Source organism: Anguilla anguilla, chromosome 12 (assembly GCF_013347855.1).
Source record: "Anguilla anguilla isolate fAngAng1 chromosome 12, fAngAng1.pri, whole genome shotgun sequence".
Taxonomy (NCBI): Eukaryota; Metazoa; Chordata; class Actinopteri; order Anguilliformes; family Anguillidae; genus Anguilla; species Anguilla anguilla.
The window spans coordinates 39,474,389-39,496,405 of NC_049212.1; the positions used below are offsets into that span (position 1 = coordinate 39,474,389).

The 22,017-nt window shown below is 48.1% G+C and overlaps 2 protein-coding genes across 3 annotated transcripts; one reads left to right on the forward strand and one right to left on the reverse strand.

The window, feature by feature from the left end:
- Nucleotides 1–2,960, reverse strand: LOC118209108 (C-X-C chemokine receptor type 5). Its single transcript, XM_035384259.1, is given in 3 exon segments — nucleotides 1–663; nucleotides 665–1,201; nucleotides 2,830–2,960. Coding segments are annotated over 3 exon segments (1,179 nt in total). The 5' UTR covers nucleotides 2,902–2,960; the 3' UTR covers nucleotides 1–93.
- A 540-nt stretch (nucleotides 2,961–3,500) lies between these two features.
- ddx6 (DEAD (Asp-Glu-Ala-Asp) box helicase 6) lies at nucleotides 3,501–17,257 on the forward strand. Of its 2 annotated transcripts, none has more exons than XM_035383858.1 (14): nucleotides 3,501–3,824; nucleotides 5,455–6,138; nucleotides 7,559–7,622; nucleotides 7,985–8,089; nucleotides 8,677–8,806; nucleotides 9,116–9,262; nucleotides 9,380–9,474; nucleotides 10,978–11,100; nucleotides 13,003–13,131; nucleotides 13,368–13,484; nucleotides 13,602–13,665; nucleotides 14,276–14,377; nucleotides 15,081–15,263; nucleotides 16,900–17,257. In XM_035383858.1, the coding sequence occupies exons 2-13, from the start codon at nucleotides 5,936–5,938 to the stop codon at nucleotides 15,254–15,256; spliced, it is 1,455 nt and encodes a 484-aa protein (XP_035239749.1). In that variant the 5' UTR covers nucleotides 3,501–3,824; nucleotides 5,455–5,935; the 3' UTR covers nucleotides 15,257–15,263; nucleotides 16,900–17,257. The 2 variants fall into 2 exon arrangements, with proteins under 2 accessions (XP_035239749.1, XP_035239750.1); XM_035383859.1 differs by lacking the exon at nucleotides 3,501–3,824 and adding an exon at nucleotides 4,484–5,146.
- The last annotated feature ends 4,760 nt before the right edge of the window (nucleotides 17,258–22,017 follow it).

Sequence of the window (22,017 nt, forward strand, 5' to 3'; positions counted from 1 at the left end):
AAAACCAACACTGCTGAATGAGTCCCACTTTCCCTCTGGTCAAATTGCCGTGGATTTCATTGGCGGGTGGGTTGGTGGGCGGAGCGAGGCGAGTCACATGACCTTGGTGGCGGTGGTGACCGCCCCCTCGGACCAGGAGGGCTGGGTGGTGCTGTGGAGCCGTGAGGAGGGCAGGCTGGGCCACCCGCCCCAGCGGAGGCAGCAGGCGGCGGCGCAGGGCAGCTGCCTCAGCTCCCGGCGGAAGTGCACGCCCAGGAAGGCGTACAGTAGCGGGATGAGGCAGCAGTGCGCGTACCCGACGCCCTCCGTCACCGCCAGCGCCTGATTGGACCGCGTCAGGGCGTCGCAGCTCTCCACCGCCACCAGCCGCAGCATGACCAGGGTGTCCAGCAGGGCGGCGACGTTGTAGGGCAGCCAGCAGAGGCAGAAGGCGGCGGTGACCAGCAGGGCCAGCCGCACGGCGCCGTGCTTCTCCAGGCTGCGGTGGCGGCTGCGGCACAGCGCCAGGATCACCGCCGCGTAGCAGTACGTCATCACCGCCAGCGGCAGGAAGAAGCCCAGCGACAGCGTCAGCGCGCGGCTGGCCAGCACCCAGTTGCTGTCGTGGATACCGTTTCTGTGGGGACGGCAGCGGAACCAGGGCTGGTCGCCCGCCGCCCCCCCCCTCCTCCACGGACAGCAGGGCGCAGATGGGGGCGGAGACCCCCGCGCTGACCAGCCAGACGGCGGCGCAGGTCAGGTGGCCAGTGAGGGGGCGTCGGCCCCGCAGGCTGCGTACGGCGTGCACCACGGCCAGGTAGCGCTCGAAGCTGATGCACGCCAGCAGCAGGACGCCGCAGAAGAAGTTGAGGCTGCGCAGGAAGCCCAGCGCCGCGCACAGGAAGTCGCCGAAGAGCCAGCCCACCGCGTGCTCGGCCACGGAGAAGGGGAAGGTGAGGAGGAGGAGCAGGTCGGCCACCGCCAGGTGGAGCAGGTAGACCTCGGTGGCGCGCAGGCGGGTCCGGCGCCGCAGCAGGACGGCCAATAGGAGCCCGTTTCCTGTCACACCCAGCAGGAGCATGACGCCGTACGCCAGGGGCTGGAACCAGGCGTGGAAGGCCTGCATTTCAACCGCACCGTCGCACGCCAGCTCCCAGTCCTCCCCCTCCGAGCAGTTAGACGAGGGGCAAGAGTAGTTGGGGAAGTCAATTTCGTCCAGCCCCTGAGCCGCGGGGGGGGGGGGGGGGGGGAGAGGGGGAATTTTAAAAGAGAAAAAAATGAAACGGGGAATTTCACACGCAAGCCTTTGTGTCACTGGGTCATTTTGCAGTTTCGCGTTTTTTCATCGCAGCGATCATTGAATTGGCTTCTAGCATTGAGTTCAGCGCATTAATAATCAGGCAAATCACTGTTCAGACGGAAACCGCATTTTTTCATGATGCTATGAATCTCACGTGGTTCCCCGTGGGTGCAGAGATGAAGGAGACACTGAGATGGCGAGAGCTCCACATCCTGCCTCATTGTCTTTGTGTCCATGCCGTGATTCTGTCTAAACATACCTGTCGGATACTGTGTGAAAGAGACGTCAACTTCTGTGACACTGTTGTCATGACAGAAGGAAAACCGGATATTTTGGCTGTGGCATTATAGCAAAAATGTCACGCTACTGCCCGATAATTATATTTTATTTTATTTTTTTAAAACACAGGCGTAGCCAGGAGACGGACGGAGATTGAGCCCTGGCTCTCTGACAATCTCGGGGTGACGGTGGAAACATGTTGCTAATAGAGGAAGTGTGAGACCAGAAGGACCGTTTTCACTTCCTCTCAGGCGTGCCTGGTCTCCTCCGGCCAGGTGGAACCTGACCCCCAACACAGCTGCCATTTTGATGACGTGACGTTTCAGAGCCAAGTTGCACGAATACTTAACATTCATGATATTGACCTGGGAAATTTCTACAATATAGGTGTTTTTCCTTTTTCTTTTTTGTTAACACAGGGCACCAAAATACTACACAGGCAAACAATTTGATTGTTTGTGGCGAGAAAGTGACCTACTGTGCGCAATCAGGCGAAAAATTAATTAATAATATGGCCTGCTGTTATTGTTTACAGAAAATAGCTGCAATAGTTTATTAAGGTTTCAGTTAGATCACGCAATTTTTAAAGTTTTAGAACATTAGTCATGTATCTGGAGATCACAGGATCTTTATGTTGTTTTCAACGTACTGGTGTATATTACATGCAGAAATTATATAAATTAATTTAAAAAATGCTTTAGCCTCTTTCGTCGTATTAAAATATGATGCAATTCCAAAACAATTTGTTTTCAGCTCATACAGTTCAGTAATGGCATGGCATCACTCAAACATTCAGTACCGGTACAATCAAAGAATCTGTCAGTTTAACAAAGAGACTTGAAAAATCACCAGCAATGTATGACAATTAATTTCATTCTACCTTCTGTGCTATCTGTATTACATTTATCATAATGGAACATTTTATGGAGAAAATTTTTCGCAGCCTAACTGACTTACAGTGTGGGTGTCGCAGACTTTCATATTTGCATGTGGAGCGGCTAATAACGAAATTAAATATATCTCCAAGCAGATGGCCCTTTCATAAATCAGCATGAAACTTCATCACGTTAACGAATAATTTCCAGAAAGTTTTTAAAAATTTTAATCTGATTAAATTTACTCACACTAGCATTTGCACTGGAAGTAGGCTACTTTACCTAACAGCCGGTGCTTCTTATCAGTTGCTGAATAATTATTTTATCATGTCAAAGATACATGAATAAAATACACAATCAGTCCTATATGCATCTTGTATGTCATAGCCTACTCACGTCGATAGTTATTCTCTTTGTTATCTGATCCATGCTCCTCCGGTTGATGATCGGAAATGTGATATTTGTCATAAGTGCGCTGTATATTATTACTGTAGGAGTCAGCCAACCGACCCAGAATGAAAACTTTTTGAACCCTGTTTCCTGTGTTGGCAGGGGGTGGGGATTTGCGCTCTAGCTGTGATGAGTGTACTATTCATTTATATTGTAATGTCAATTCGTCAGTTTTTCATAATTTTTTTTTTTTAGTTCTGTAATTTAATTTTATAAACTGTTAAATACAAAAGCAATATTTATTTTCACAATAAATAAATAAATAAATAAATGCGTATAGCGTTCCAGTGCTCCGGTCATTGCATGATCGACGTAAAATCTGGTTTGATTTCCTAACTTTAACCATTTACATAAGAAACGGGTAAAAATTACTGACGATTTCAAAAGAAACATTTATTGTCAACAATACTCAGACCATATTTTGCTGATGCTGAGTATGATAGTATGCGAGGTTTTGGTTAGAATCATTTATTGTAATTCAGAGATCTGCAGGAGTGTTTTACAGTGTTTAAACACACATTTAATCCTGTTTTTACTGTGGATGATGAGCAATGCCGACTTCTTCTGCATGAGCATGAGGTCATTGTTGACAACCGATGGTTTGGGAAAAAAAAAACGCCTACGTTGTTGAAGGTGTGGTTATCATGCTAAAACATCAGTCATTTTACAAAATCTATTTGGCCTCAAATGAGAAACTATATGTGGTCATAAATCAATATGCGTGCAGGCGAGGCATAAATCTGGTGATTAGCAGAAAATACTCAGAATGAAGAAAGCTATAAGGACGTTGATTAATTATTGGATTTTGTCAGCTGATGAAACGGGGAGGGTTTAAGAAGGAAGGGGGCCATCTTGGACTTTCTGTTTAAACAAAATGTACAACACATGAAACAGACAGATGTAACCAAAAGCATAGCTACAGATCATCGCAGCCATCGGCGGTAAGTGAACATTCTCTCGCTGCTTATAAAGGCGCGTTGCGTTATTACGTTTACATACCATAACCTAACTAGTACAGCTCAATATGTCCTATGGCTGGGCGTTTTTATTTAGTTTATTCCCGTGACGTTGACCGTGAATCTTGTTTTCTGCTTTCGTGCCTAAGGCTGGCTAACTAGTAGCTTTCCTGTTTTCGCTAGGTTAGCTTGTTTGCTCAATAAATTACAATGCAGGTTTTCTTTTCTAAAGTTGGGACTAAAATTTTGTTTCGTCACCCTGGCTAAAGCATGCGTGTTTTTGTTCGCTTTGCAGGTTGCTAGCTGTTAAAACACACAACCGCTTGGTAAATTTGTTGGCTGTATTTAACGTTAGCTACCACTGGGATTGGGAAGCATATAGACTACCAGTTTTAATGTGCACCTCCCACTGTTAGTGAGGTGCGCCAATTTTATTTATGGATTGCTGATAAACCATGTAGGTTAGTTGCCGTTTGCCATCTCTAGCTAACTTTAGCCAGCTAGTTAAACTTGGCCCAGTAAACGTTTGCAAGTTAACGTGGCCTAGCTAGCGTTAGCTTTCTTGTGATTAATAGCTACAGTAGCTAACTTTGGCTAGCTAGAAAATTAACTAAAGAACTAGATAATGTTTAGCCACTTAACTAGCACTAACGATTTAGGCTGGTTCAATTTGTAACTAAGCTTTTGGTCCAGGCAGCGCAGTTTAAGTAAATTTTACCATAAAAATAACAGCTATCCAAGTTAACTCGTTGACTGTATTGTGCCGCTAGCCTTTGAAAAGGTCTAGCATAGCGAACCAACGTTAGCCGGTGAAATTCGGCTGCCTGCCTGCCAGGCTAACGTTAGGTAATCAGCGAAAATAATACTTTTATGACGGTGTCCAAACCCCAGCCACCCCCAGGGGTTAATCAGTCGTTCATGTATTCCCCTAAGTAAGTTAGACAACTTAATTGCGTAATAAATGCAAGGTTTCGTTTCCTAAACAAACATAACTTAGCTAGCTGACATAGCTAAGAAAAATTGCAGGCCTGGTAGTGCTAGATTAACCTTCACTGTAAAGTGGCGTGTTAAGAACGGGCATTTTTTTTGTTGTGACCTCGGGGCGCGATGGTTTGCTGCAGTATTGGCTTTATTATGTTTACGCAGGTGGGTATCTACCCCTTTAGGTAAATGTAGCGAGTAAACTTTTACTTTGTCAACTCAACGGGTAGTCTAGGTTAAGTGAAAGAAAGCCGTAGCTAGTGATGGCAGGGACGTCGGTAATGCGCGTTTACACTGCCGCGGTGACAGGCGAAGTCACAAACAAGGTATTGCCTGTGAAAATAAGTTCGTTTTCTGTGTTTGTCAAGTGTCTGACCATCGCCTGATCGGCCGGCTGGGTAACGATAACGCCAACATCAACTGCTGTTCAGTCAGTTTATGCCTTCTAGCCATTTTGTGTGAAAGGCATCAATTTAGCTAGATTTCATTTTCAATTCTCAAAATAAACAAACACCATTTACTGCCTCTGCTCTCTAAGACCTTGAATTTTGCATGCGTGGATTGATTTATGGTCAGGTTATATTTTGTTGAAAATGCCATATTGTGCCTAATGCAATTTTTTATTTCTGCCTAGGGTGAACATGACGACAAAACTATAAGAAAAAAACTATAAGAAAAAACCGTAAAGGAAAGTGAATTCAAAAAATAAAATAATAAAAAATTAATAAATGAATAAACTCTTGCTGCACTAAAATGACTGACTCTTTGGTGCATTCACCCATGGATTGACATTGGATGAACCTATCTACACAAACGTGGGGATTACAACACAATTGCTCTAGTGTATTTGCTTCCAGCTTTGCAATATTGACTCATTAATTGAGCGACAAGGAATACACTGCCCTTGGGCCCCTGAGAAACAAGACAACAGACTTGTGGATAATATATATATATATTTTTTTGCCTCTGACAAGGGAAGACTAAGGGGGCAGCTTGCAAATTTTCTAATTTTCTTTGAACTTTGGATATAATATTTTCTGTCCACCACCCCCTCCTCCTCCTCCTGCACCACTGCTTGGACTGGGAAGTTAATATCAGTTTATTTCGGAACAGTCATGAGCACGGCGAGAACGGAGAACCCGGTTATCCTGGGATTAGCCAATCAGAATGGCCAGATTCGGGGGCCTTTGAAACCTGCGACGGCCCCCCCTGGGGGGGTGGGGGGCAGTCCCCAGCCTCAGCAGACCGGCCAGCTGAACGCCTCCAGCACAATCAACAATGGCGGATCCCAACCCCTCCCCATGGCCAACACCATCAAGTGAGTCCCTCCCTCCCTCGACAGCCAATCAGACGCCAGCGCGTGACGCAGGCCATGGACCCCGCCCTTCCCCCACCCTTCTGTACCTGCGTAAAAATTGCATTGCGCCGCTGGGTTGAGTTGTGTTACCGTAACTCTACAGTTGCGAGGTTGCAGGTTCACTTCCCAGGAGAGGCACTGCTGCTACATTTTTGGAAGGGATTTAAAAATTTTTTTTTTATATACCAGTCTTAGTTTGAGTTGGGGTGGCAACAGGGCAAGCAGAGCAGCCCAGATGTCCCTCTTGCCAGCACTTTCCTCCAACTCCTCCTGGGGGATCCCTTGGCCTTCCCAGGCTTGCTGGGAGATGTAGTCCCTCCGGCGTATCCTGGGTCTGTCTCAGGGTCTCCTCCCAGCTGGACGTGCCCGGTACACTTCCAAACTAATGGAGGCGCTGTAACCACAATAGCTTCAGTAAACCATCTAGCTTTCTGAATGGGTTGAATTGAAAATAGTAAGCAGTGTAACCTGTTCTGGAAGAGTATTCTAAATGTATAAGTGTAAATGTCATGTAAACAATGAACCTTTTTGTATACTCATGTTTTTTCTACCCGTTTGGAATGCCAAATCGTACTCATAGGCGCATCTTGTCATTGGCACATCCTCCTTTGCTAGCTACTGTGACATCACTTCCCCTTCCGAGCTGCTCAGTGGACTGCATTCCACATGCAGTTGCAGGCAGATTCCAGGCATCCGATTGGCTGGATTGGTCGCCCTTGTGCGGTTGGACGAGGTGAACCTTGCCAACTGAAAGCTTCAGTTGAAGCAAGAACAGAACTGCAACTCATTTCTGATTGGTCCTGAGGGACTGTTGATCTCTCGCAGCCCTGGCACAAACGGTGATTTGATTGGACGCTGGAGTGGGGCATTACTGCACTGTAGACCTGTGCTTTTGCCGGACGTCCTGTCCAGAAGGCCAAGAGTTCTGGCTTTAATAATTTTTGTGGCGGTTCCACACACAGCTCTGCCAGTACTTTATTTTTTTTGCTGAGAAGATGGGCAGTAATGGGTCATTCCATTAACCCATACCACTGGGGTCAGTTTTTATGAAAGGGGGATCAGCTGTATTGCTCAGGGAACGTCATGTTCGATCATATGCTATGAAAGGCATGCTTCAGTTTCTTTTTCTGCTAACTGAAAGTGAAAGGCCTTTCTTTAATCCGTCAGCTTTAGGAGTAACACACACACACGCTCACACACACAGACACACACACACACACACACACACACAAAAACTGGGCTTGAGTGTACTGTTTTTCATGTAGAAAAATTCACTTGTGCTGCAGTGTACAGTTATTTGAGCTGTGCACTTTGCTGAATTAAAAAATTTTTTTTTTTTTTTTTAAAGAAACGTGCATCATTTAAATGTGTTTCTCTCCAGGGTTGGCGATGACTGGAAGAAGAATTTAAAGCTTCCGCCGAAGGACATGCGGATGAGGACTTCGGTAAGGAAACGCTCACGTCTGTGCCGTTCTGTTCACCTCCTGATTGGCTGAAGCATGTGGTACAAAACCAAGCTTCAGGGTTTATCTTGTAATGCTGAGATAGATAGAAATTCAGCATTTGTAAAATATCTTAACTGGGGCACTTTAGTTCTTGGGAAGTGTTTAGTTCTCAGTGAGTAATCGATGCAGCAGTCCCTTTCTGCTGCTGCTGTGCATGGCCAAGCATAAGCAGTATCAGTTTAAATGTCGAGAGCAGTGTGGGATGGGGGGGGGGGGTCAGGGGGGAGCCAGCAGGGCTGCGTAAGGATTCCTCGTCGCTCTGGTGTAACGCGTGCGCACGTTTCCACGGCAACCCCCCGCAGGATGTGACCGCGACCAAGGGCAACGAGTTCGAGGACTACTGCCTGAAGAGGGAGCTGCTGATGGGGATCTTCGAGATGGGCTGGGAGAAGCCGTCCCCCATCCAGGTGAGTTACTCCGCCCCCCCTGACCCAAATTTAAACTCGGTCCCATGTGCCGTGTATTACGAGCCCGGCTGGAAAGGGCCACAACATAAAGGAGTCAACGCGAGAAATGGGACTGATTACAAATGGGTTTATTAAAGCATCAAAAAATGCACAGAGCAGAGTAATGAAAAAAAGTGGTGGTGAGTAGGACACTGTTCTCCCAGCATCCTCCTGGTTGAGAGAGAGAGGGGGACCAGAGTGGTGCAGAACAGGCTCTTTTATGGAGCTCCCACCAGGTGCTTCTGATCAGCAATCACAGCTGATTGGCCACACCCACAATAAGCACGCCTGACACCTGAAACATAGCAGATGGAGTAAGACGAACCTGACATAACACGCGTAAAGCATCTGTGGAATATTACTGATCTGGGATCAGTTGTTCCCTTCTGGCCTACGCTGGATATGGTTCTGGTATGAACAGGTGAAGCCTGATCCTAGGTCAGCTCCACTGCTCTGAGATGCATCAGTAATGAGGCCCAGACAGGCCTCTGTCTGACGCTTTGGCTTGTGTGCCCCCCCCCCCCCCCCCCCCCCCCCCCCGATTTCAGGAGGAGAGTATCCCCATTGCTTTGTCTGGAAGGGACATTTTGGCCAGGGCCAAGAATGGGACTGGCAAGAGTGGTGCCTACCTCATCCCCTTACTTGAACGAATTGACCTGAAGAAGGACTGCATACAAGGTGAGTGGCGGGGGAAACTTGGTGCCCCCAGCACAGCGCCCCCTGTGTTCTGGAGGATCGAAACGGTCTGGTACTTTTCTGACCACTTCTCGTTAGTCTGTAACTGTTGATCTTAAATGGTGCTCAGTGTAATTATTTCATTTTGATTATTCTTTTAATTATTAATTGGTTAAATATTCTTGCGATGTCACAATTCTGACCCAAAATACTAATTTTGAGTGGCTAGTCATTGATGCTTCCTGGTCTGTGGTTAGCTTGAATGTGTTTGGTCATCCGTGCGTGAGCCTGACGACGCCCCCTTGTGTCCAGCTGTGGGCATTGTGCCCACCAGAGAACTGGCTCTGCAGGTGAGCCAGATCTGCATCCAGGTCAGCAGACACATGGGCGGGGTCAAAGTCATGGCAACCACGGGGGGGACCAACCTCCGTGATGACATCATGAGGCTGGACGAGACGGGTAAGAATAAACGGCACGCTATTGGTCAATATAAGAATTAACTGCATGCTATTGGACAGTGAGTAAGTTTGGACAGATTTGACTCGCAGGCAAATGAATTCTTGTGCTCTCCTGCAGTGCACGTCATCATCGCCACTCCTGGAAGGATTCTGGACCTCATCAAAAAGGGCGTGGCCAAAGTTGATAAAGTGCAGATGATTGTACTAGATGAGGTGAGTGACATGGCTGAGTGGGTCTTATGGCTGTTGTGCACGGTTGTTCTGGATGCGTTGGGCCATTAGTCTTTTCTCATTGCAGTCTTCACATCAGCTTTTGGCCACTTTTTTTTTGTTTGTTTTTTTTTAACGTATTAGATAAATATTATGAAAAGTTATGCTTCAGTTCCCTTTAAGTTGAAAGGCTTGAAACTGTGGTTTGTGGTTCCTGTGCAGAAATCAGAGGTGTTCTGCTTTCTTGCTCCCCATGTCCAATCACCTTTTGAGTTTCACTGATAGTAGTGCTTTAATTTTGCACTTGTGAGACAAACAAGAAGTCTTCTTTCACTTGTCCCCTGCCAGTCACTTGATTTGGTCTAAACTGAGACTAATGTAGTGTGTGGTTCCTGTTTGCTTTGGCAGTAGGTACTACGTTGTGTTTCATGCCAATAAAGCACATTGAATTGAAATTGACTAAACTGAGACTAAAATAAATTTACTTTCTAGTTCCAGCACTGTTTCTGTGGAGCTGCGTTCTCCGTAGTTGTGTAATTTCAGTGCTATACGCACTTGTCCTTGGATAAGGGTGTTCTGCACTCTTGTGTCTCTGAATAAGGATGTTATGCACTCTTGTGTCTATGGTGCCTGGTTTATGCCCTGTCTCCCTGTGTCCCTGTGTGTGGGTTAGGGTTAGGGTGTGTCTTAGGGCTGGGCAATATATCGATATTATATCGATATCGTGATATGAGACTACATATCGTCTGGGATTTTGTATATCGTAATATCGTGATACGGCATAAGTGTTGTCTTTTCCTGGTTTTAAAGGCAGCATTACAGTAAAGCGATGTAATTTTCTGAACTTACCTGACTGTTCTAGCTGTTCTATTATTTCCCTTTACCCACTTAGTTATTCCATAGGCATTACTGATGATTATTTATCCAAAATCTCATTGTGTAATTTTATGAAAGTACCAATAGTGATCCCCACAATATCGATATCCAGGTATTTGGTCAAAATATTGTGATATTTGATTTTGTCCATATCGCCCAGCCCTAGTGTGTCTGTGGTTCCTGGTTAATGCCCCAGCTCTGACCCCGTCTCCCTGTCCCCCTGTGTGTGGGCAGGTTAGGGTTAGGGTGTGTCTGTGGTTCCTGGTTAATGCCCCAGCTCTGACCCCGTCTCCCTGTCCCCCTGTGTGTGGGCAGGTTAGGGTTAGGGTGTGTCTGTGGTGCCTGGATAATGCCCTCGCTGTAACCCTGCGTCCCTGTGTGTGGGCAGGTTAGGGTTAGGGTGTGTCTGTGGTTCCTTGTTAATGCCCCAGCTCTGACCCTGTCTCCCTGTCCCCCTATGTGTGGGCAGGTTAGGGTTAGAGTGTGTCTGTAGTGCTTGGTTAATGCCCCAGCTCTGAACCTGTCTCCCTGTCTCCCCATGTGTGTGGGCAGGTTAGGGTGTGTCTGTGGTTCTTGGTTAATGCCCCAGCTCTGACCCTTGTCTCCCTGTCTCCCCCTGTGTGTGGGCAGGCCGATAAGCTCCTGTCCCAGGACTTCCTGCAGATGATGGAGGAGATGCTGAGCTTCCTGCCCAAACAGAGGCAGATCCTGCTCTACTCGGCCACCTTCCCCCTCAGCGTGCAGAAGTTCATGGTGAGTCCGCTCCGGACCCTGGCTCTCTCTCTCTCGCTCTCTCTAGGGCAGGGGTGTCCAGTCTTCTCCCAGAAGAGCCAGTGTTGGTCTTCAGGTGTTTGTTTTAGCCCAGCACTGCGACACTCGATTCATAATCATGGTCTTGGATCGAGACCTTGATAAGTAGGATCAGCTATAATAAAAACTTACACCTGCTCTTGTGAGATAAGTTTGGATGGCCCTGCTCCTGAGCTTCTGGGAAAGGAAGTTACTGTTCCTCAGATTTGCTTTGTGCTATCTGATTGGTTCTTGCCAGTTTTTAGCCTGCATTACGCAATGTGTAAGTGGTTGAGTTGGTTTGAAGCCCCGCCTACCCAAGACCAGAGTTCTTCAGAACTGTCTGGTGATTGGTTCATTAGCGAAGCCCCTCTGCAGACTTTGGGCAGATGCATATCTGCTGAGTGACTGTAATTTAATCTCACATCCATTTCACTCTGCTGTGGCTCATAGCAGCTGAAGCTCATGAGCCTGTGTGTGCGCGTGAGTGTGAGTGTGAGTGTGAGTGTGTGTGTGTGTGTGTGTGTGTGGGGATGTTGAGGTGTAGTAGATTAAGCAGCAGCATGCAGATTGATCCAGGTGTGCTGAGTGTTTCCTGTAGACTGAGGCTGAACAGGTGGGGCTGTGTGTGGGCAGGTGTGCTCTGAGTGTTTCCTGTAGACTGAAGCTGAACAGGTGAGGCTGTGTGTGGGCAGGTGCTCTGAGTGTTTCCTGTAGACTGAAGCTGAACAGGTGGGGCTGTGTGTGGGCAGGTGTGCTCTGAGTGTTTCCTGTAGACTGAAGCTGAACAGGTGGGGCTGTGTGTGGGCAGGTGTGCTCTGAGTGTTTCCTGTAGACTGAAGCTGAACAGGTGAGGCTGTGTGTGGGCAGGTGCTCTGAGTGTTTCCTGTAGACTGAAGCTGAACAGGTGGGGCTGTGTGTGGGCAGGTGTGCTCTGAGTGTTTCCTGTAGACTGAAGCTGAACAGGTGAGGCTGTGTGTGGGCAGGTGCTCTGAGTGTTTCCTGTAGACTGAAGCTGAACAGGTGAGGCTGTGTGTGGGCAGGTGCTCTGAGTGTTTCTTGTAGACTGAAGCTGAACAGGTGAGGCTGTGTGTGGGCAGGTGTGCTGAGTGTTTCCTGTAGACTGAGGCTGCCAGGTGAGGCTGTGTGTGGGCAGGTGCTCTGAGTGTTTCCTGTAGACTGAAGCTGAACAGGTGGGGCTGTGTGTGGGCAGGTGTGCTCTGAGTGTTTCCTGTAGACTGAAGCTGAACAGGTGGGGCTGTGTGTGGGCAGGTGCTCTGAGTGTTTCCTGTAGACTGAGGCTGAACAGGTGAGGCTGTGTGTGGGCAGGTGCTCTGAGTGTTTCCTGTAGACTGTGGCTGCCAGGTGAGGCTGTGTGTGCGGCAGGTGTGCAGGGCAGGCATGGTCTGGCTCGTCCGGTCATCTCTCCACGGTCATCTGAGTGCTTCGGAACACCTGCCGCACTCACCTGCACCTGCCACTGTCCGCACACACCCTGTTCAGCCCCGTGTCCTGTCACAGATGGCTGCTTCACCACAGTTATTACCTCGATTAAAGGGAGTATAATGTGGTGGATGTTTGTTTGAGACTGCAGTACCGGTGCTCAGCCAGCAGGTGTCAGTGTTGTCTCGTTAGTGTGGTAAGAGAAGCGTGCCGGGGAGATAATGCTGTGTTTTGGACTGAGGCTGTGCCAGATGCATTAATACCTCAGATCTGTAAGCAGCGTTGTTGTTGCGGAGGCCACTCTGAGCCTGCAGTGCAGAGCTTCCGTGCGTGCGGCGGGTTTATGTTTTGCGTTTTTGGCGCGGGTCCTGACTGAGTGATGACTCATCGCCGTTCCCCCCCCCCCCCCCCCTCCCCCTGCAGAATGCGCACCTGCAGAAGCCCTATGAGATCAACCTGATGGAGGAGCTCACGCTGAAGGGTGTGACCCAGTATTACGCCTACGTGACTGAGAGACAGAAGGTCCACTGCCTTAACACGCTCTTCTCCAGGGTAAGTGGGCGGGGTCCCCGTGGGGCCCAGGGGGCGGGGACTCGAGACCTCCGCTGCCCCTGATTGGCTGTGGTCTGTGGCCCTGCTCCTCTGATGGTCTGTTTCCTGCTAATGCCAACAAAGCTCTAGTAAAGCATAAAAATTGAAAAATTGTGCTCTTGGATAAGTTTAGGGGAACAGAAAGGGTCTTCCCTCCTCTGCCGAGCTCATTGTGCCTCTGCTCGTGTTTTCTCCAGCTCCAGATTAATCAGTCCATAATCTTCTGCAACTCTTCCCAACGCGTGGAGCTGCTGGCCAAGAAGATCTCCCAGCTGGGCTACTCCTGCTTCTACATCCACGCCAAGATGAGACAGGTCAGCTCCTGGCCACGCCTCCTCTCCCCCTTGCGCAGCGGGCTCTGCCATTGGCTGACAGCCACGTCTTCTCAGCCAGTCGAGTGACTGACTCCTCCCCTTTCTCTGTGCCCGCAGGAGCATCGTAACCGAGTGTTCCATGACTTCAGAAACGGTCTGTGCCGAAATCTGGTCTGCACTGGTGAGTTTGACCAAGCAGGCTTAGCTTTGCGGGGAAATGTCCATCTAACCGCAGTGCGCTCACTTCATTCAAAGGCCGGGAAATGTTCCTGAATAACTGTTACTCAGAAGTTTTAAATAAATGAAAAAATTCCACTCATTTATCATGTGGGCTGCTTATTAAAAAAATGTTTTTAATTGGATTCAATTTCAGCTATTCCAATGGTAAAATTTTAATTCTTCGGTAGAGCAAGTTGCAAACTGGGTGACATGCACACCATAACCTAGTGTTAACATTCATTATGTTCAGATGTGTAGGTTTATTTTAAAGTGTGAATGTGAAGTGTGTGGATTTTTAATTAATTTGATTTATTTTTTAACTATCTGCTTGACTTTGTTGGACTTTACTCCCACTGGAATTTAGTTCATTGTGAAATGCCAAACAGCAAGACTGCCTATAGGTTTCTGAAAAGTTAGACATAAACAATATTGCTTAACTTTGCTTTTCTCCTTTTGAATTATGCATCAGTTTCAGTTTGTGTACGATCCGTGAGACATTTGTCCAGTTTAAAATGTTTTATTAGCTGCGTGTTGGTTTTTATTGATGATTGGTTTTCTCTGCTTCTGTGTAGATCTCTTCACCAGAGGAATCGATATCCAAGCTGTGAATGTGGTGATCAACTTTGACTTCCCCAAACTGGGAGAGACGTACCTGCACCGTATCGGACGATCTGGTAGGCGGCCCGTCCTATGCCTCCTCCGACACGCTCGCTAGTGCGTGCTGTAAGCCTTCTTCCTCTTCATGGAGTGGCTGCAGGTTTTCAGTGGTAAAATGATCTGGTTATCAGTCCTGGGCTGTTTTAGCAGTTCTACTCATTTCATCCAACATACTCATTCAATATGACGTCACCTTAGACCGTGTCTGTAAAGTTAACTAAGGTGACGCGTGTCTGTAAAGTTAACTAAGGTGACGCGTGTCTGTAAAGTTAACTAAGGTGACGCGTGTCTGTAAAGTTAACTAAGGTGACAGGTGTCTGTAAAGTTAACTAAGGTGACGCGTGTCTGTAAAGTTAACTAAGGTGACAGGTGTCTGTAAAGTTAACTAAGGTGACGCGTGTCTGTAAAGTTAACTAAGGTGACAGGTGTCTGTAAAGTTAACTAAGGTGACGCGTGTCTGTAAAGTTAACTGAGGTGACGCGTGTCTGTAAAGTTAACTGAGGTGACGCGTGTCTGTAAAGTTAACTAAGGTGACGCGCGTCTGTAAAGTTAACTAAGGTGACGCGCGTCTGTAAAGTTAACTAAGGTGACGCGCGGGAACGCTGTTTTAAATAAATAAATAAATAAAAAATCCCTCTGGAGGAGGTGCACGTTTCTGCTGTGCTGGGTGACCGTTCTCTAAAATGGCGCCTGTCTTGGGCTGACCCGTCCCCCCCGCAGGGCGTTTCGGGCACCTGGGCCTGGCCATCAACCTGATCACCTACGAGGACCGCTTCAACCTGAAGGGCATCGAGGAGCAGCTGGGCACCGAGATCAAGCCCATCCCCGGCAGCATCGACAAGAGCCTGTACGTGGCAGAGTACCACAGCGAGAACGCCGAAGAGGGCAAGCTGTGAGCGCCAGGTGAGGCTGCCGTGTTCTCCTAACCACCACCAAAACCACCACGCTCCCCTAACCACCACCAAAACAGCTACGCTCCCCTAACCACCGCCAAAACCGCCACTTTCCCCTAACCACCACCAAAACCACCATGTTCCCCTAACCACCACCAAAACCACCATGTTCCCCTAACCACCACCAAAACCGCCACGCTCCCCTAACCACCACCAAAACCGCCACGCTCCCCTAACCACCACCAAAACCGCCACGCTCCCCTAACCACCACCAAAACCGCCACGCTCCCCTAACCACCACCAAAACCGCCACGCTCCCCTAACCACCACCAAAACCGCCACGCTCCCCTAACCACCGCCACCAAAACCGCCACGTTCCCCTAACCACCACCAAAACCACCATGTTCCCCTAACCACCACCAAAACCACCACGCTCCCCTAACCACCACCAAAACCGCCATGTTCCTAACCACCACCAAAACCGCCGTGTTCCCCTAACCACCACCAAAACCGCCACGCTCCCCTAACCACCGCCAAAACCCCACGCTACGCTCCCCTAACCACCACCAAAACCGCCACGCTCCCCTAACCACCACCAAAACCACCACGCTCCCCTAACCACCACCAAAACCGCCATGTTCCTAACCACCACCAAAACCGCCGTGTTCCCCTAACCACCACCAAAACCGCCACGCTCCCCTAACCACCGCCAAAACCCCACGCTACGCTCCCCTAACCACCACCAAAACCGCCACGCTCCTAACCACCACCAAAACCGCCACGCTCCCCTAACCACCACCAAAACCACCACGTTCCCCTAACCACCACCAAAACCGCCACGCTCCCCTAACCACCGCCAAAACCCCCGTGTTCCCCTAACCACCACCAAAACCGCTACGCTCCCCTAACCACCACCAAAACCGCCGTGTTCCCCTAACCACCACCAAAACCGCCATGCTCCCCTAACCACCACCAAAACCGCCACGCTCCCCTAACCACCACCAAAACCGCCACGCTCCCCTAACCACCACCAAAACCGCCACGTTCCCCTAACCACCACCAAAACCGCCACGCTCCTAACCACCACCAAAACCGCCACGCTCCCCTAACCACCACCAAAACCGCCACGCTCCCCTAACCACCACCAAAACCGCCACGTTCCCCTAACCACCGCCAAAACCACCATGTTCCCCTAACCACCACCAAAACCACCATATTCCCCTAACCACCACCAAAACCGCCATGTTCCCCTAACCACCACCAAAACCGCCACGCTCCTAACCACCACCAAAACCACCATGTTCCCCTAACCACCACCAAAACCACCACGCTCCCCTAACCACCACCAAAACCACCATGTTCCCCTAACCACCACCAAAACCGCCACGCTCCCCTAACCACCACCAAAACCACCATGTTCCTAACCACCAGGGGAAATCACCCTCAAGAGCAGCTGCTGCTGCTAACAATAATAATAGTAATAATAATAATAATGGTTGCTGCTGTTGTTGCTCTTTTATTAATATACTTATTATTTTATTATTATAGTAATGCTGAAAAAGAAAGTAATCTTTGATGTAAGTTGCTGTAAAATGAGCAAGTGATTTTGTCATGTTCTCATGTCCTTTTTTTCCTCCTCTCCACAGGTTCTCACAGCAGATTCGTCCCCGCTCCCTCCCTCCCTCCCTCCCTTCTTCCCTCCCATTTTCCCCTCCCCCCTCTCTTTCTTGTGGAAGATTTATATTTTTTTAAGCTATTCTTTCAGCCCGTCTTCCTCCCCATTTTTTAGGAACTTTTTTTGGTGCCGCCAAAAAAGAACTCGCGCGCCCCTCTGTGATCGCCCGCACACGTGCAAGACTGGGGAGGGGCCTGCGGTCACGTGACCCGCTCGCCGGCCGCCGTGCGGCTCTTCCTGTGAACGCTTATAAAAGGCACACTTCAGAAGAGAAGCGCCGGGGGAATCGCGCTCTGTCCATCCGTGGAGGAGGAGAAGAAAAAAAAAAAGAAAAACAAGTGACGTTCGGCGTCCCGTTTCCGTGACGATCAGTCCGCAGCCTTCGTTTCCTCCCGTCTCCTCCTCCTCCTCCTCGCTTCCATGTTTAAGGCTTTTATTTTGGCTTTTATGTGTCTGAAGTGCCTTAAGAAGCAGCAGGAAAGTAATAACCCCCCCCCCCCCCCCCCCCCGACCCCCATTCCCAGACCCCCCACCCCCCCCCCCACCCCTCCCTCACTCCCCGTAACTGGACCAGACCTGCGCTTCCAATCGCTGAGTTACATCGTTTTTCGGTAATTCTGTTCGAGAAATCGGATTGGTCCTTTTCCTTCTCCTCCTTCCTTGTTTTTTTTTTTTTAGTTTTTTAGTTTTTTTTGTTTTTTTGAAATGGAAAAAAAGAAATGCAATTGGTTGACGTCCTCGTGTTGTGTTCTGCTGGAGGCGGAGCCAGGAGAGGCGGGAAACGGAGGCGGGGCTGCGCCCGACCGTGCATGCGCGGGGGCGGAGGAATACCGCCACTCTCCCGTATGGACTTGAGCCGGGACTTAATTTTTCTCTTCCGCTGAAAGGGAAAAAGAAAACAGGAATAAAAAACAAAGACTCGGGACGCTCTCCTGCTTTGGTCTTCAGAGTCCCAAACACTAAGAGACTTGATCTGAGCTCTCAGAGGCTTTGTTCCCCGGCTGTGAGGGCGTCTCTTTCTGGGTCAGCGTTCTGACCCCCCTCAGCATCGCCCCCTGGTGGACGGACACGGACGGACGGACGGACGGGCGGCTGTCTTGCCCCTCTCCCCCCTGGGCGCACTCATTCGGCACGGTGTAAAAACTCTTTTGTAAATACTTTCTTCACTTTTTAAGGATTGTTTTAAAACAGGTGTGTGAGGCTGGTTGTTGTAATAGCATTTGAAATGTGAGCAACACCAATTTTTTTTTTTTTTTTTGCGCTTTATGGTCTTGTCACCAAGGAGACGGGGGCGTTGGGCGGGGCCACGTTACGAAGCTTAAGTATAAAAATGAACGGTAGCCTTAGGCACCTGAATGGGTCGACTCGAGGTCCCTCGGATTTTAAAGGCTGATTATTGGACTGCATTGGGAATCGGAAGGGGGGGGGTGGTGGAGATTGAGGAAGTGACAAAATTCAGCAGGCGTTTAACTGTTAAAACTTACACCGCATGAAATTCCTGTTTCTAGTGCTCAGCGAAACCATGTGTGACGCTGCAGTGTTTGCCAGTTTGATCACGGGCACAGTCGTTCAGCGTCTCGCACTTAAAAAAAAAAATTCACGATAAATTCCTCCCCCTCCCTGCCCCCCCATCCCCCCACCCCGCCACGAGCCTCGCTTTTGAACAAAACCAGTGTTTTGACTTGACGTCCTGTTTGCCGACGGCTTGATGTTGAGCCTAAATGTTTATGTAATAATATGTGGGGGGCGGGGGGTAAAAAAAACTTTTTTTTTTTTTTGTTTGTTTTTGTTTTTCTCTCTCGGATTTTCCCGCCTTTCGGCTGTGATACTGGCTCGAGGTGTCCGGAGTCTGCAGGAGTCCGTAACAGAGACTGAAATGTGACTCTGGGAAGGTAAATTGATGCTAGCCTCAGGGCTCGGAGCTGCTATGTCGCTTATTGACGAGGGGAACATTCTGGCGAAATGAGAGGCACAGCTGTTACAGCCCCCCCCCCCCCCCGCCCCCCCCGACATGCAGCTGTTTGGCGACAGAACACCATTTTCACTTTTTTTATTTTATTATAATTTCTTTAAACAGCAGTAGAATTTTCCTCTGGTTAAATTTTGTTCCCTCCTTAAAAAAAAAAATAAGTGTCTTGGACAGTTAGTGATTTTCCTTTTATTTTTTTATTTTTATTTTCAAAATATATATCCTCCAATTTTTTTCTGTATTTGAAATGTAGCAAGAAGGAGGGATTGTCTGCATAAGTCAGCTGGCTTTTTGTTTTCCTTCTCTAAAGAACCAGTTCAGTAAAAAAAAAAAAAATGCTGCAGCTAAAATATAAATGAATGAATATATTGCAGATTGAGCTGCACTTATGTAGACTGAAGAATTGGGGTGGGGTAATAGATGACTGTTCTTAAAGCAGCACGGTCTGCGTGCAGGGTGGGATGGGAGGGTGGGGTGGGGGGGGGGTGGTTGGTTGACTTGCTGGGGCTGATGACCAAAATGTTAACTCTTTTTTTTCTTCAGTCCCTTGCTTTGCTGAGTTTTGAGTTTTTCGGTCTCTCTGTCTGCCCTTGCGGCAGTTGATGCCGTTCTAAATTTAAATCTCTGCAGAGCCAGGGGTTCTGAAAAGGGGGTGGGGTGAAAATTGGGCGGGGGGGTTGCGTGGGGGGGGTGGGGGGTGGGAGGGTGTGGCATAAGTGATGTCGGAGTCCAGGAAGTGATTTGCGAATGTGAACCCCAGGTAAGGGGGGGGTGTGGGGATAGTCGGGCTGCCACTCCTGAGTCTGCTCTAGCCCACCCCTCGCTCTTTCTGGGGTAAAAAAAATTAATAATAATTTGGGTACTGGACGGTATTAATTGCATTTAATTTTATTTTCCCCCCTCATGCTGACTCTATGCCTTATGGTTTGGTTTGGGTTGGGGGGGGAAGCCCCAATGTCTAAGGTAAGATGCTCCTTCTTTTTGTCCTCTGGGGGATGGTGTGATAACCCGTGCACTGGAAGAGGTTTGGGTCGTCTGTAACGAGCCTCTTCCGAAATCAGTCCAGTGCCACTGCTTTTTGGGTTTATGTTTCAGGGTGAGTATAACCTTGATATCGGGGGGGGGGGGGGTTTGAGTAACATTGAATGTGTCCCCAAATTGCTGGTGTGGTTACATCATCCCTCAGGGGACTGAACCAAGCACTTGTTCTCTCCCCCTGATGTAGAGTTCTGTGACCTCATTGTCCATGCAGGTCTCAGAGTGGGGGGAGTGGGAGGGGGGAGGACAGGGGCTATACTGCAGGTACTTTGGCAGCTACTTGTACTTTAATTTTTAATTTTATTTTTTTATTTTTTTAAACCGCCTGGGGGTGATCTCTGCCGCTTCTCCTGAATACTCTGGAAGCCAGCCTGTCTCCCCTGGAGACGCCCATTTCGTCCCTGCTCCCTGATTGGCCGCAGATTTCACTCCCGGGCGGGGCCTTATTAAAACGCCGTTGTGAAGAATGAGATGGGGAGCGTCTTGCCGTTTTTTAAAAAAATTTTGTCTCCCGGTTTGGCTTGGTGGTTTTGCCGCACGTCAGGCCTACTTAAACCATCTCATTCTTCCGCGGGGGGTGGGCGGGGCTGGGTCGCTGCCCAGATGCATCCTTAACTGGAGATTAGCCAGCCGTTAAATGACAGTTAGGAATCCATAACGGAAAAAAAAAAGATTTTCTACCACTTCCTGCCTTGGCCGCTGTTGTGAGGAGAGTCCTGGAGGGTTTGGGGTGTGGTTTTGGATGAGCGGCATCTCCTGTTCTGGATGCATCTGTTTTGTTCTGGGTTTTTTGGGATTATGGATTTTTTTTTTTTTTTTTTTTTTTTTGGGTTGGGGGGGCAGGGGGGGTTTGGTTGACTGTGGTTAATTTAATTGGAATGTCTAAACAACCACTGAAATTGGGTATGGGGAAAAACGTGTTTCTAAAAAAGATACCCAAAATGTTTTGGTACAAATTTTGGTACAAACATTCAAAATTTTTTTGGCCGACTGTTCCACGTAAATCTGTTTGATTGCCCTATTGGCTATTGAGAGGCTAGTTTGCTTCTATTTTCCTTGACTTAAAAATTACAGTGAAAGAGTTTCGACCACTTTTTTTGTTTGTTTTGTTTGAAATCTGGCCTTTTTTGTTTTTGAATTGGCAACTTATCAGTGAAGCTTCATTTTATTTTTATTTTTTAAAAATGTGATTGCATAAAACACGAGGAGTGCTCTATGGTTGATATCTGAAGCTGAAGAAAGGCAAGAAGCTTGTGTTCTAAAATAAAGCTCACTGGAATTCTACAGTTTGTCGAGTTTGATTTTTATTTTTTATTTTTCTTCCTCCTCTCAAGTCTCGGTCGAAATGTGACCGAATCCGATCGCTTAAAATGTGCTGTGTTGGGGTATGTACTGACCGTGCCAGTGTAACTGTACGCAACTGTGATCGTACATTAGATTTCTTACAAGGCCGCCCAAAAGTGGCCGCGTTGCCGAGGGAGGGATGCAGGGTGTCACTGACACCTGGGCACCGGTAACGGGTGAATTGTTTTTTTAAACCCGTGACTGACATTGCATACTTTTTGGAGGTACTGGGGGTAGTGTGCACCAGTTCCCCTGAAATTAGAGAAAGCTGAAACTGTGAGACAATACTAAAATCACAATTTTGGAACATTGCAGATCGACAAAAAATCGTAAATGCAGAGGTTATTATTTTATAGCCATGGTTTGTCGTTAGATGGCAGTAGGAATTAGTGTAGGAAGAGTCAAGCTTCTGAATAAGACAACGATTTTACGTGGCTGAATATGAATTGATATAAATATTTATGATCTGTGGTCTGGTCCAGATGGTGTCGGGCCTGCACCGAAATTAATATGCTACTGGATTAAGTGTATAACACCTATTATATCGAGCTGCATAACTGCGTAGACTAATAGGCTCAATGTTTATGCGTACAATCTTAGAACGCTAAAAGGAAAGCTAAATCATACAAATGCGCGTAACCTTCCAACTGAAATAAGGCCGTACAAAAAGCAACATTGCTTGGGGGTCAAAATAAGATTCAGTGTATAGCACGGGCGCGGTGTAAACACATCTCGACT